The 15,190-nt window shown below is 37.0% G+C and overlaps 1 protein-coding gene across 10 annotated transcripts in view; it reads left to right on the top strand.

The window, feature by feature from the left end:
- MRP (Multidrug-Resistance like Protein 1) overlaps positions 1-15,190 on the top strand; it is a 482,909-nt gene that overhangs the window by 176,842 nt on the left and 290,877 nt on the right. For 6 of the 10 annotated variants that reach the window (XM_067153599.2, XM_067153600.2, XM_067153601.2 and 3 more), the window contains one exon: positions 13,099-13,183. In XM_067153599.2, the coding sequence (XP_067009700.2) occupies positions 13,099-13,183 (85 nt within the window). Of the gene's footprint in view, positions 1-3,784; positions 3,932-13,098; positions 13,184-15,190 lie in introns of all 10 variants that reach the window. The other 4 variants (XM_067153606.2, XM_067153603.2, XM_067153605.2 and 1 more) reach the window with 1 other exon arrangement.

Raw genomic sequence — 15,190 nt, 5'->3', positions numbered from 1 at the left:
AGTGTCAAGATCATTGTGGTGTAAAATGGTGTATTCATATGGTAGGTATATGTTCTGGTGGGCAGGCGTGAAGACTCGGCTTACCTTGACTCATCCACTCTATTCCCATCTTTGTCATCCTTTCTACACTTACTGCCATTGTATACGTCCTTTGAAGTCGCAGTACCAAATTCCACAATTCTATTCCATTCAAACTCTTCTACTAGTATGAAGACAAGCGATACAGTAGAAGTCCGCTATAGCGAGAACGGCATATGACAAGAACCCCGTTATGACAATTTTTGTCCGTCCCTTCGAAATTCCTATATTAAACTGTGTGTTATCCTTCGGTTACAGCGAAAGCTCTATCACTGACACGTCCGTTATTACGAGCGATAAAGTGTGCACGATATTTTACGTTGCCGATATTTATGCACCCCACCAATTATGTTGCATGCGATTGATTGCCTTTGGTATCGTTTACTAGCTATGTCCACTAGCGAGCTCTCTCATCGGCATTCAAAGGCGATGTCGGAGTCGATTAGTAATACCCGTCGACTGCTGTTCTGTAAAGAAAATTAGAAATGAAAGAGAACATGTTTTCAAAATAATTGCATAAATAACGTGTCCGGTAACAGTTGTTAACTCATTAAAATAAATGCTGAATAAACAATCTCTTAATTTTAATGCTAAATACTGCAGTTAAGTAAGAATGGGATACACCTCAAGATATGGCAAGAGTGCATAATTGATTTCAGAGTTTAGTTTATATTTTCTCACGTCTGGTTAAATTACGGAAAGGCTATTATGTAAATTTGTGGTGAGAAGGTTATCAATTCTCTACTAGCGCTTAAATTATTTCATCATATGTATAATACGGTTAAGTTAAGATAGGTATTATTATTATTATTATTATTGTTATTATTATTATTATTATTATTATTATTATTATTATTGTTATTGTTATTATTATTATTATTATTATTATTATTATTATTATTATTATTATTATTGTCAGAAGTACTTACAATGACTGAAGTTAATTGGTAATAATATTGCATAATATGTACATGATACAATATAACATTGAATTAACAGTTCGTTTACAGTTTGCCGCCCAGAAGTTAGCAACATCGATTGCATTTGGTGTAGCACTAATCAGGTCCTCCAGAGTACACAATGCCGGGCACAGACTGCACTGGCGCAGGTGGGAGGATGTCTGCACCTCGTCACACTCACATAGCGGTGACTCTGTACGGAAACCCCACTTCACCAAATCATTCCTGCATTTAGTAACATCTAAACGTAATCTATTGAGCGATCTCTATGGGGTCCATTCCTCTGTGTATCCACCGGGAAGTTTTTCACAGGGTGTGAGCCATCCCTTAGGGCGGTTAAAAACCCTGCACGCCGGAAATCAGTTCGGGAATGCTGTGGTGTCCCGATAAGAGCTTTTGTTGTTCTGAGGAAGCTGTTCCTTGATTTTAGTTGTGGGGTTTTTGGTTGATATGCATGTAAAGGATGTGCTTGAAAAGTTTGCACCTTGTATATCACGTTTTTCCACTACCTCTCTACGGATGTCAGAAGGTGTAATACCAGCAAGGCAATAAAGCTTGTCAAGCGGAGTGGGCTTTAAGCACCCAGTACGGTATAGTTTTCTCTCTGTATGCATTTGCGAGGTCTCTTGTCAACTGCTGTTCACTAAAGAAAATTTGAAATGAAAGAGGATAACACGTTTTCGTAATAAATGCGTAAATAACGTGACCGATAGCAGTTGTTAACTCCTTAAAAATAAAGACCGAAGTAAACAATCTCTTAATTTGAATGTTATATACTGAAATTAAGTAATGTGATACCTCAAGATATGGCAGAGTACATCACTGATTTCAGAGGATAGTTTATATTTTCTTCCATCTAGTTAAATTTCGGAAAGGCTATTCCCATGTAAATTTTTAGCGAGGTGATCATCATTTCTTTACATGCGTCTGAAATGTTTTCAGGATACATATATGGTTAGGTTAGGTGATGCTGTTTGAAGAAGAAAACTGAAATGTTTGCCACAGAAGCCTCTGCAGTGAAACCGTATTTCTCCAAATCCAAGATGACTTTTTTCATCGGAATCACATGTGAAAAATGAACGGTCGTCTTGCATTTGCGGCCTAACAATAATGAACACCACTGGCAACTACCGTGGTAAGCACACTGCTTCTTTTCACCCGCGTGCGCACACACATAACTCATTGACGATAAACGGGCGCCTCTTTATTCATCTCCAGCCGCGGCTACCGGTTGTACAGTGCCTGTGTGTAACATCACTGGATCTCAGGAAATGGTGAAGTGAGAATGACGTTCTTCTAGCCTCTACAAAAACGTTTCTCAAATCTGCAGAATGGCATCAAAACATGCAAGCCTTCGATTCTTAGAAAGGCCACTGCTCCGTGGCAGAGTTATAATGCGTCTACTGGGCCTGACGCTTAGTAAAATTAAGTTTTATAGACAGCAGGAATATTTTCGTGATGGATCGTAGTATTGTAAAGATACGTGAAAGAGGTATTGCCGGAAAAATTTTCAATGGGTTCTTGTCGATATGATGCAAAATTTTCAGTTAATGGTTATTAAACACTCGGAAATGTAGAATAATTATGCAGCCGCTAGAAAATACGGCATAGACTAAAGCCAATATTTGGCGTTAGCGTGAAGACAAAGATAGCTAAAAAATGCATTCAGTGGCTCGCAACTAAGACGCTTTAAAAAAGTCGAAGATGTAATTGTGAGGTATGTGCGAAAACCTCAAGGGGGAATGGTCATACCACGACCCAGTAAACTCATTTGTTGACCTTCAACGTCCACGATTAGGCCTACACATCGCTAACCGCTGAGGTTGGCTGAATCTGGCAAGCGAGACGTGCATGTACCGGTTGGTTGTAGCAGACGTTGAGTGAAAGTAACAGTGTTATAGAAAGCAAAAATATTTTCCTGATGGATCGTTGTATTGCAGAGACGCGTGGAATAATTTTTGCCAGCAAATTTTCAACGGGTTCTCTTCGATATAACGATGCCAATTTTAAGTTAATGTTTATTAAACCTCCGGAAAAAAAGAATAATTGTGCAGCCGCAAAAATATATGGCATAACTAAAGCTAATGTTCGGCGTTGGCATGAAGACAAAGATAGTCTAAAAATGTGTACTGTACAAGAAAAGCATTCATATGATTTTACAAAGTACTTTTTAACCCTGATTTAATATTTTTGAAGGAAAAAGTGGGGGTCGCATTGCATTCAGGATCGTCTTGGTTGAAATTAAACATACACTTTCACACAGTATCAGATTTCGAAAAATAACAAACAAGTAAGCCGTTGTGTGGATATTGTCTATGAAAACGCAAGTTTTGAACAAACTGATCGCCGTTTCATACTGATTTTAATGTGTATAGGGGTTTTCCCAACTTTAAATTTTTTTGGATATAACGATAATCCTCTATAGCGAGTACATTTTTCGCTGTTATGAATTTTCACTATAGCGGACTTAAACTGTATTTTGTTACATTTACGTATATAATTTGTCTTTCTATTACATCCTTGCTTTGGTTAGTTGCTTTTCCTTCTCCAATGAAACTAACTGGAAGCATGTCTTCAGTTACTTTTCTCATTCTTGTCATCTTCACACAGTGTTGCTTTATGGTAAATATTCAGCTACATATAGCGAAAGTGCTCATCGTGATCCTCTCCTAGACCTCTCCTCTTGTCCTGCTGTGGTGTATGGAATATGTTCATCAGGGTCTGTGTTTGTCTTTTGTCTCTCCCAGGTCTCAATTGTCTCCTTTGCTACATTTGTTCTTTCCGACGAGAAGAATGTATTGGATTCCAAAACTGCCTTCGTTTCCCTGTCATTGTTCAATATTTTACGATTTCCATTGTCCATGCTTCCTATGCTGATCTCAAATATGATTCAGGTAAGAATGGGAACAAGATACAGTACAAGGTTTGCTGGGAAGTGAATGATCAATGAGAGCATTGCTTCAAATTAGTTTGCTCAAGAGAGTACGACTGTGAATTACTTTAATTTTCCCTTTTACAATTTAAATTCATTTTAAAATGTCGTGTTAGTGCGTCATTTGGTTAAATTGGTGTAGGTCTCAGATTTCTTTATCTATAGCTGATATTGTAATATCATTATTTCATTCCTGTTAAAATTCTTGAATCTTTGTCTAGTTTTGATATCTATACTTTTCTCGTAAAGTAATACCGTATTTAAAATATTACCCGCCAGTTGCTGGGAGGTGAGGGTTACTCTTCAGTGCACAAGGATCTATGACAAAATTTTCATTTAATTTCTTCCTTCGTTTTGGTATTCTTGTTTCGTTTTTAACTCATATTTTTCTAGTTGTGTGCAGTTCACTGTCAATAGTAAATCACCAGATATACAGTACGTGCAATAAAAAAATAAAGGAGTCCTCATTGGGGATAGCTATAGAACAAGGGGATTTCAGAGTTTAAAATAGATAATCTCATTCTATCCTATAAATACATGGAAGAAATAATCATCGTAAACTCTTTCAGATACATTGGAACAATTCTTAAACCCACCGGATCATCATTTCAAATCCACGTCAAAGAAATGACATCAGCTGTTATCAATAGGATGTATGAAATCGGAAACCTCACTAAACTCACCCTTGAAACAACCACGGGACTTTTACAGGTTAAAATAAAACCAGTGCTTGTATATGGTATAGAAATAATCTGGAAACAACTTGAGATTTCAAATCTCTAGAATGTTTCAAAGAAAGATTCTTGAAAAAGGCCTTTGGAGTATCATACCACTTGTCTTCGAGGCTTGTCTGAGTTCACAAGAGACTTGGTCGTCCCTTGGGCATTTCATCCTATAAATACTGTGTGAAAAAGAAAATTAAATGGCATTACGGTATATTACTGTCACTTCGATGCTGTTCCTGTATGGTGACCGTGGTTCTAGGGCAGTTGTCCCTTGTGAATTCTCTCTCTCAATCCATACTGTTGGAAAAAGGAATCAAAAAAGAACTAACTGTGGCACAACAGCCCATTAGGGCCTTGATCCTCCAAGATGACTGCTCCCCAGATGCTGGAATGCCACATGGTTAACATGACAATATCCTCAGCCATGTTGTTATACTTTTTAGATCTGATTAGCTGCCTCTCTTATCAGACAGCTCCTCGGTTGGCCTCACAAGGCTGAGGGAACCCTGTTCCAGCCCTCAGTCTAGAACTAAAATCCCTTGACTGGCCAGGAATCTAATCCAGTGCCTCCGGGTAGCAGGCAAGCATTAATTATAACATTTTAAATTCATCAGAATTGAAATAGGATCATTGAACTACCATGTTTTGATCAGAAAGTGTACATTGCCAAGACAATATTCCTTCTCATGGAAATTTCTTCCCCTGTAACAATATAATCACATAATTGTGGGTCAGAATATAATATAAGCTACTAATAATATCAGCTACGCTCTTGTCATTATCAAAAATTATGCCATTTTACCTTTTTTCAGTATTTTTTAAAAATTAATTCATTTTTAATATGCTTAATAAACATTATTCTCTCATTGATGTTCAGTTTCAGGCAAACCAATCCTAATATTTTTTACACTAACACTGATTTTTAATTTTTCTATGCAATAAACTATGTTTTATGTTTTAACTTTTTAACTATGTTTTTGTTTAACATAAAAATGTATAGCTCATTTTACTTTTAAAGCCATAGGTAATATTCATAGCTGACATCATTAAAGGTGAGGTTGTTTCTACAATAAAATACAATTAATTTAAAAAAATAAAATATCTAGTTTGTCTCTCTTAAAATATGTTACGGTTAAAGAATTTTATAAGAACTCCAGTTGTTCGAATATCTCCTTAAACTTCGTTATAAATAGTGTAACTTAACATTACTTAAAATATAAAATGTTTCCAATGGGACTGGCTTTTTTCCTTCATGTTTATGTGCATTATAATAGCTGAGGGAGGCTTTTTGATACCATACTTAAACCTAGTAAATAGTTTTATAACCCTCTTGTTTGCAAGCTTTTTTTTGTAAATTATTTACAACTTTTAACTTGCTGACTACCTTTCTTCACACATTTACAAATACATTCCTTAAAGTCACTTTATAACTTTCATCCAAAATGTTTTGAGACTTAAGGCTTTAATTGTGATGAGAATTCGAATTAACCAGAAATACTTTATTGGCTTGTGATACATAGAGCCCTGTGCAGATATACAAAACAATATCCGCATCCGCACTTTCTTCATCCGAACCCGCATCCGCGAATGGTTATCTGCAGATATTGTAAATATTTAACTACAGTATATTACACCCAAGGTACTGAAATGGATAGATCTGTTAACATAATACAATAGAACTGGCACCACAACCCTTAGTCGCAGGTTTATGAGGGATTTTCTCTTGCGACAAGTACCGATGTATTGACCTTTGTTCCTTCCTTCCATTAATTGCAGGCAGGAACCAGTTAGGCTTCGGTCAGATTTATGGCTTTATGGTCTCAAGGCTTGTTTATATATCCCTATTCTCACATACCTATGTCAAGGGTCGCCAACCACAAGCAAAAACAAAAGTATACCTGACTGAAAATCAATAAACGTCATTATTTAGAAATTATCAGCAAAAGTATCCGCACTGCCATATAGTTTGTATCCGCAAAGACACTAACTTCGTGGATATTCACGTCCGTGCAGGGCACTAGTGATACTGTAATCTGTAACCTTCAACTGAATTTTGGTTGTAATTTCCATGCAGTTCTATCGACTGGCAGATGAAAATGAAAATACAGAGCATGTTTCCAGTCATTCGACTGGATCAGGAATGGAATGAATGAAGCCCCCACCTAGCGACGTGGATAGGAAATGTGCCAGCTGCCGAAGCCTGTCTCACTCCTCTGGGGCAATGATTAATGAATGACGGATTAAATGAAATAATATTGGAGAGTGTTGCTGGTATAAAATATGACAGGGAAAACCGGAGTACCCAGAGAAAAACCTGTCCCACCTCCGCTTTGTCCAGCACATATTTTTTTTTTCCCCTTTAAAAGGATTTTTTAAAAATCTATCCTCCTATTCATTACATAATATAATTCCATCATTAAATGGAGTAATAAAATTCAAACATGTTTCGACTCGTTTGAGCCATCTTCAGTGAAATAAGGAGGGTAAGAATGATTTACATAATACAAGCTAAAAATGTGCTATAAACATAATGAAGGAACAAATGAAAAGTAAGAGACTTGATGGAAATAAAAAACAATACAATATAGAACATTTCCATCATTAGATGGAACAATAAATAACTTGAGACAAATTCAGTGGGAAAAAAAAGGTTAATATTATACATAATTGAATCTAAAAAGTGTGTTAAACCTAAGAAGAAAAGAAATGAAAACAAATGATACAGATGGAAACGAACAATAAATGCTTAGCAGGGAGTTTGCAGACCTCTTAGTCTAAAAATTTTGCAGTTTGATAGAATTAAAAAAAACAGGACGAAATCACTGTGTTGAAAATTCAGAACTGAGAGTCTTTCTTTGGAAAGTCACCATCATCACGAATATCTTGTAACAGCACAAATCTCACATGGAATGACAGTGATTTGAATCACGGAACCCAGCGGTGAGAGGCCAGAGCACACCGACTTGCAGATGATGCTTAGTAATGCAGGTGGTGTTATCATCTCTGTGGTGATAGAGCATGAATTCTGTGTGAAGTGTCGAAAGACAGCCGTGGAAACCCAGCGGCGTATGACTAGTGATTATCACTAGAGGGGGGGGGGAGAGAGAGAGAGAGAGAGAGAGTGCGTGTCAAGGCAGATGCTGGTAAGGTTCGTGGTTTCCGTGTCTTGTCTTTCCTAACCTCTCACAGAATTTTATGGTCTCGCACTGCTCAGTTTGCACATCCATGCTCTACCATCACTCCGACAATACGACTGCAGCACAGACACCTGCATTGCTAAGTGCCGTCCTGTTACTGGGTGGAATCGCAGCCAAGGGTCAGTTGAAGTTTACAGAGTACCGCACCACATGCTGAGAAAGTATCTCTAGTTAATTCTGTTTGTCAATGCAATTACCGCCCCAGTCTCTAAATTTTCCAGACAAGAGTTGTACCTGGACAATATCAGTTTCTTATAGCTCTCTTTAAGATCAAGTGTTCTGTCAAAATCTTAATGAAGTGTGTGATCAACATGTCCTAATATAACGGATTTCACATCCAAGCATTAATTGAAACTTGCACGCACAAGATGTTATCTTCGCTATTCTATAAAACAAGATGTTATCATTTCCATTCATAAACTTAGTCTGTATAATTAATATCTTGGAAAATGGCTGGGTTATTTGTCATTAGTGGCAAAATTCTTATGAAGAATCTTGTGAAAAGAAATAGAGCAATTAATTTAATCTTAATTTTAATTTGACTGATTCATGCTTCATTTTATTTTTTGATAACATACTGTATTTGCTAGTGAATATTTTTCATGTTATCCTAGTATTCAGTTCTTTTTCTAACAAAGTTTTATCATTGAACAGGATATTACCTATGAATTGCAAATATGAAATATATGAAGGACAAGGTGGAACAGCCCTTTAACAATCATCAAAAATGGGGATAGAACATTACTATGCACATTGTGTATCTTTCTCAATAGTAGTGTCTTTAATTTCCTTCTGTTTGTCTCTCCTGGTGAATTGTAAGATTAAGGCCTTTTGTTTTTGCATGCTTTAAGTTTGTTTGCAAGTTCTGTGTGGTGGCTTATATATCATTGATATGGGAAGGTGTGGTGAAGGTCAATGTGTCACCTCCACTATTTGTCTAATCATTATTCCCATTAGTGTTTTACTAATCAGATATTGGAATAGTCCACTTGAAATTTCACTGTTTAAGTTCTTGGATAGGAAAGCTTGCAGAGAGTAGAAAATGAAGATTAAGGTAACATGTAGAGAACAGAAGCTTACACAGTAAGAAAGTGGTCAGTAGTACTATTGAGAAAGAAAAAAGAGAAATCATATTGTCTCAAAATATTTGTGTAACTTTCAGAGCGATGCAGCATTTTATTCTGTGTATGCAGTATTAATTGCTTTTCTTTTTTAAAACTAGTGTGTATGTTGGTTTGTTCTCCATTTGTTTCCTTGACTCATTTTATTGGTATTTAAAACCATGGAAGTAGTTAGTGGGACGTAAAGCCAATTACATTATTAATGGTATTTGTCAACCAAATAATATATTTTTTCAGAAGATGGTAGATAGTAAATCAGTTTCAGTATGCTTGGTAGAGATGATTTCAAATATTCATCATTATAAAGTTTGATTAAATTGAACTGATTAGTTATATATATATATATTGCTTGTTTTTGTGCTGCAAATTAGCTGTGTGTTGCTAACAGTAACTCGTTTAGGTAAAGACTGATTTTTATGGATTGCAGTAAAACTAGAAAATAATATTGTGTTATTTGAATGATTGAATCATACCTTATAGAACGTTTATTCTTTTCAAAGAAAAATATCAGGACAAAGGTAGCACGTTTTATAGATGAGATAATAGTCATCTTTCTAGTGTTTAGGGTCCACTTATAGATGAAATAATAATTGAAATAAAAATGTAATTTTTAAAGTTTAATCTTCTGTACCTGTTGGGCCTTTTATTTGGGCACAAATGCTGATGCATAGGGCACATAACCATAGCATGAAAGAGAGAGCTCATCTACCTTTTGCTCTCAGCAGTTGTTAGGGTTAATGAATGGTGAACTGGCTTAGTCGTAAATATACCAGGGTCGTTTCATGAGTCATTGCAATGTTGTTATATTACCTGATGACACTGCAGCACAGGAAATCCATGATGGTATTGGAAGACCAAGGCTATGTGTGTCTCATTGCTTTCATCAGAAGTGATCAGAGTAGAAGAGCTAACGACAGAGGAGGGGGCATTCAAAAGTTACATGCATAGAACACGTTTTTATAAACTGAACATAAACTGGCTTTACAAACAGTTAACATCCTTCAAAATAGTCCTCCGGGGCATCAACACAACATGGTAGTGCTGGATGATACGACGGAGCTAACTGACGCTTCACTTCTGGTTCGTACCCTCACACCTTGTTATGAGATTGATCATGTTATTGTTCCAGCTGGATACGGCAGGTTTTGTATTGCACATATGTTAACTGATGTGGTACCCTCTTTGAACACTTTTTGTACACCTGCAAGTCCCATCATAAAAGTGCAGAAAACTATGTAGGGATAATCCCTGCATTGACTAGTTCATAGTCCATCTCCTATTAAGCACCCAGTCCTCAGTTGCTGTTTGTCAACATTGGAAGGCTACCAACACTGTGCAGTCTGGCTCCATGGCTGAGTGGTCAGCACCTCGATCTTCATCAGGCTCTGGGTTAGGTTTTGTGACTAGGTCGGGGTATTTTAATCATAAATGGCTAATTCCTTTAACTCTGGGACTGGGTGTTTTTGCTGTCCCCAGTATTCTTGCAACTCTCATACACTTATCCTTCACCAAACTAACATTTAGTTTTCTATACAGAACACACCACCCACCCTTGTTGGAGGGTCTGCCTTACAAGAGCTGCACCAGGCTAGCAATGGCTGCACACAACTATTATTGCCCACGGTGCAACAGTTAGATATGGCATCGCCCTGTCACCCTAAGGTTCTTATAGCTCCACATGGTACTGAAAGGCATTTTTGCCTCAGAGAACTGTAGTTCACACGTATGCCTGCTGTTTCACATATATCCCTCTTGGAATATGGCTGGACACACACTGACTGTGTCGGGCACACTGGTACATATCCACCCATGCTCACAGACGTGATCTGTTGCTGACTTTCAGTAGCATATGCCACAGGGTTTCCAATGGAATACTGGTCTTAACTGCGCTGCCTCGTATTCAGACGATATGTCCCTTTTGCCATGACTTGTGAAACAACTTGCATATTATAATTTTTAACCCTTCCAATTAATGTCCGATGTTAACCTTGAAAAAGAAAACCAATCTGTTGAATATACATGTTATGTTTTCGTTGTGGTAAGGTGTTCAGCTTTGTCTGCAAGAGGCCAAATGTGGAAAGTGCTTTAGAAAAGTTGGTCCTGGAACACTTTTCATGGTTAATTAAAAGTGCTTTAAGGACATTATAACTACTCCCTTACATAGATGTAGGTGACACTACAATTTGCAGCCTTTGCTAAGAAATTCTTATTGCCCATATAAAAAGAATATTGCAAATCATCCTAGAAAATCAAGATAATGATAATGAATCCATGTAAAAAAAAAAAAAAAATAGGTGCGCTAGAAATACATGGTTCTTTGAGTGTAGGCCTATGGTGAAATTTTTAGACCTAGTTCATTTTTGACAAAGGCAATTAGATTGGCTTAAGATTATGTATAGGAAATTGGAAAAGAAAGGAACTTCAAAGAATGCTGCTCTCCTCAGAATTAAAGGAACAATAACATTCAGTATACAACCTTTATATTGCCTAATTTTAGGGGAAGAAGTTTATAAATGTGGAGAGGTTGTATCATGTTACTTTGTAAGAATTAACATTTTTAACTGTTGAAAATCTCATACAAACTATGTTATGGCGGATATTACAGTTTGAGATTTAAAGATTGTTAGATTTTGAAAGTTATTCGTAAGTTAGAAATAACAGACTTGTAAATAGCGAGAATGATTGATGGTACAAACAGGTGAGAATAATGGAAGAGGATACTTGAAATGAGCAAATAAAGGCTAAGTTAAGAATGAACACGATGGATGAAACTGTACACACAAACTGGTTTATCTGGTAGGATCATTTGAGCTGAATGGAGGAGGATAGGTTACTTACGATAATAATGGACTAGGTCAGAGTAAGAGAAGTAGGAGATCCAAGGCTTTCATGGTTAGACTGTTTTTTACAATTTAAAGATAAGAGGTATGGAACTAAATGAGGCCACAAAGCTAGTTACAGATAGAGGCTCCAAAAACTGTAAAAGTAGTTAATTGGATGTAAAGCCAATAACATTATTACTGTACTACAAATAGAGGATTGTGGAAGTGTTCAGTTATTTCACAGAGACTTTCAGACTGCTGAAAAACAGTATAATGAATAAGTGTACATGGGGAGTGAACTGAACTATTTAAATATGGAATATTGAGTTCTGCATACTGCTCTGGGTTACTCATTTCATTTTAAGCTCTAAACACTTTGGCAGGTGAATGAGTTCAGATTCCATCATTGTTCATCCTTTAAGTAGTTTAGCCGGGCTGAGTGGCTCAGACGGTTAAGGCGCTGGCCTTCTAACCCCAACTTGGCAGGTTTGATCCTGGCTCAGTCCGGTGGTATTTGAAGGTGCTCAGATACGACTGCCTCGTGTCGGTAGATTTACTGGCACGTAAAAACTCCTGCGGGACTAAATTCCGGCACCTCGGCGTCTCCGAAGACCGTAAAAGTAGTTAGTGGGACGTAAAGCAAATAACATTATTATTATTATTATTATTATTATTATTATTATTATTATTATTATTATTAAGTAGTTTATTCCTAGCTCAGTTCCATGGTAGGTTTCTCAGGGCCACAGTCATTTCCTGTTCAATCTTGGTCCAAGTTAATTTCTTTTCTGGACAGACTTTGGGGGTTGTCAGTCAGATAGAGATCATACATATGCATACTTGTTCATCACAAAGCCCCAAGCACTTTGAAAAATGAAAAGCTTTATAAAATCTCTGTAGTAATTTGGGTAGCTTAATTAAACTATCAACATATGATCAGAATGTGATCATTGAATTTTATAAACACTTCATGAAATAAACGAAAGCAAAAAGTGTGTTACGATTTACAAATTTTATGGAAGTTTAATTAAACAAAGTTTAATTTTTATAGTACCAGTAGTTAAACTACATTTTGCTGATTCAATCTTTCAAGAATCAACTGTTTTATAATTTCATGAATAATTTGTTTGTGATAAGCTTCCATAGCAGCTTGGGTAGGGTGTTACTAACTTTTAAACCATACTTCTGAAATATGTTAGAGCTAATTGGGAATTATTTCCAAGGTGTGATACAACTGTTTAAACATTGTTGATTTGTGTTTCAGGCAAGTGTTTCTGTAAAAAGAATGAACAAATACATGAATTCAGAAGAGTTAGATCCTAACAATGTCACTCATGACAATTCTGAAAGTAAGTATACTGTTTTTTAAATTAAATATTGTTTTACAATAACTTTTTCTGTTTCCACATCTTCTTTATCTCTTCCTCGTTCTTTATCTTCCTTATGCCTTTACTCCTCCTCTCATTACAATAATAATTATTAAATTAATATTGTAATGGTCCACTTTTCCAATACTTTAATATGGAATATTTTTGACTTACATTACTAAGCCAGGGACTAGTTTTGGCCTTGGCTGGCCATCATCAGCCTTAATGTAATACAGTGTCTTTCATAAAGAATGAACCGGTTTCATCAAACTATATTTTCCCAACAGTCATTAGTAAAAGATTAAACCTAAGGCACATGTGTTTGATGTTCAAGTCAAGTCCTACAAGTGTTCAATATGACCACCACCAGCAGCACGGACCACATCAGGGCGATAGGACAATTCCTCCTAAACTCATTGCAGCATATCACGATCCACTGAATTGGATCACACGTGTTATCCGCTCTTGAAGGTCATCCAGTGTAGTGGGTAGTGGTGGAACATAAACTTTGTCCTTGACGTATATACACAGGAAGAAGTCGCAAGGAGTGAGGTCTGGGGATCTGGAGGCCATGCGAGTAGAGCACGATCCGTAGCAGTGTGTCGACCAATCCACTGCTGAGGCACTGTTTCATTCAGAAATGCTCTCATTGGTAAGTTCCAATGGGGCGGGGCTCCATCTTGTTGGAAAATGAAGTCGCATGAGAGAGAGAGAGAGAGTGTGCAGCAAAGGGAAGAACCAGGTCCGTAACATTACGAGATAGCTTTGTCCTGTGACAGTGTTGGTGTTGAAGAAGAAAGGGCCATGAACCCTGACATTACTCAACGCACAGAAGATTGGGAGGTTCCGTTTGTGCTCGATTGTAGCATGTGGGTGTTCAGTTCCCCAAATCTGAACATTGTGACAATTGTCATTGATGTGGAAGGTTGCTTTGTCACTAAAAATGAGGCGTGAAAAGGTGTCTTCAGCATCATTTTACATGTTCAGCACCGCAGCACAGAATTCCATCCGTTGTCCCTTGCCAATTAGTCTCAGTGCCTGAACCAGCTGAAGTCTGTACGGTTTCATGTGTAGGCGTCTTTTCAGGACGCCAGATACTGGTACTGCTCACCTGAAGCTGGCGGCGACCTTGGGATATGGATTTCCGGGGCCTCCATGTAAACGCCTCTTGGATTCTCCTCGCTTTTTCTTCTGACCATGCAGTTCGTGGTCGACCAGGGCTTTTTCCTTTACACAAACATCCTGTTTCCTGGAACTGTTGGAACCACCATCGGATGTTCTTGGGAGAGGGTCTGTACGCGTCGTCGTTAAATCTCCTACAGAACTTGCATTGCTCTGTGACCACAGACCCAGTCCATGCAAACGCAACAACACAGAACGCTTTGTGCTGAGGTGTTGCCATTGTTAGACTCACGTGGCACTTCATATCTATTTACAGATCAAGAAAAAACTAAATTAATTAATATGAATTCAGGTTTACACACCTCATTGCCTTCCCCAAGATACACAAAACCAACGTCCTCATTCACCCGATCATTAACTATAGACCGAGTCCGTTATATAAAGCATCACAATTCATTCAAAAATTTTTAAGAAGTAACTATCATTTTTTGTCAAACAAATCCGTCAAAAACACTAAAGAATTGATCGATAAATTAAAAAGTTCAACATTCAATCCAGTCATTCTCTCCACTCATTCAATATTGTAAACATGTATCCTAGCAGACAAATTTCCAAGGTATACCCCATTATTCAAAAGAATTTTTCAAATACAGTGCCCTAAGTATATTAGAAATACAGGATTTCATGTCTATGCTTAATTTAGTTACAAGCAACAATTATTTCACTTTCAATAATGTTATCATCAAGAAGGATTAGCTATGGGATCGTTGGCCTTGGGTATCTTAGCTGAGATTAACTTGGATTTTTTGGAAAACACCAAAATTAATACTAATAATAATAATAATAATAAACATCACTATCAACTGC

The sequence above is a fragment of the Anabrus simplex genome, chromosome 9, assembly GCF_040414725.1.
Source record: "Anabrus simplex isolate iqAnaSimp1 chromosome 9, ASM4041472v1, whole genome shotgun sequence".
Lineage (NCBI taxonomy): Eukaryota > Metazoa > Arthropoda > Insecta > Orthoptera > Tettigoniidae > Anabrus > Anabrus simplex.
The sequence above is the reverse complement of the archived record's forward strand: the minus strand, read 5'-3'. Positions and strand labels throughout refer to the sequence as shown.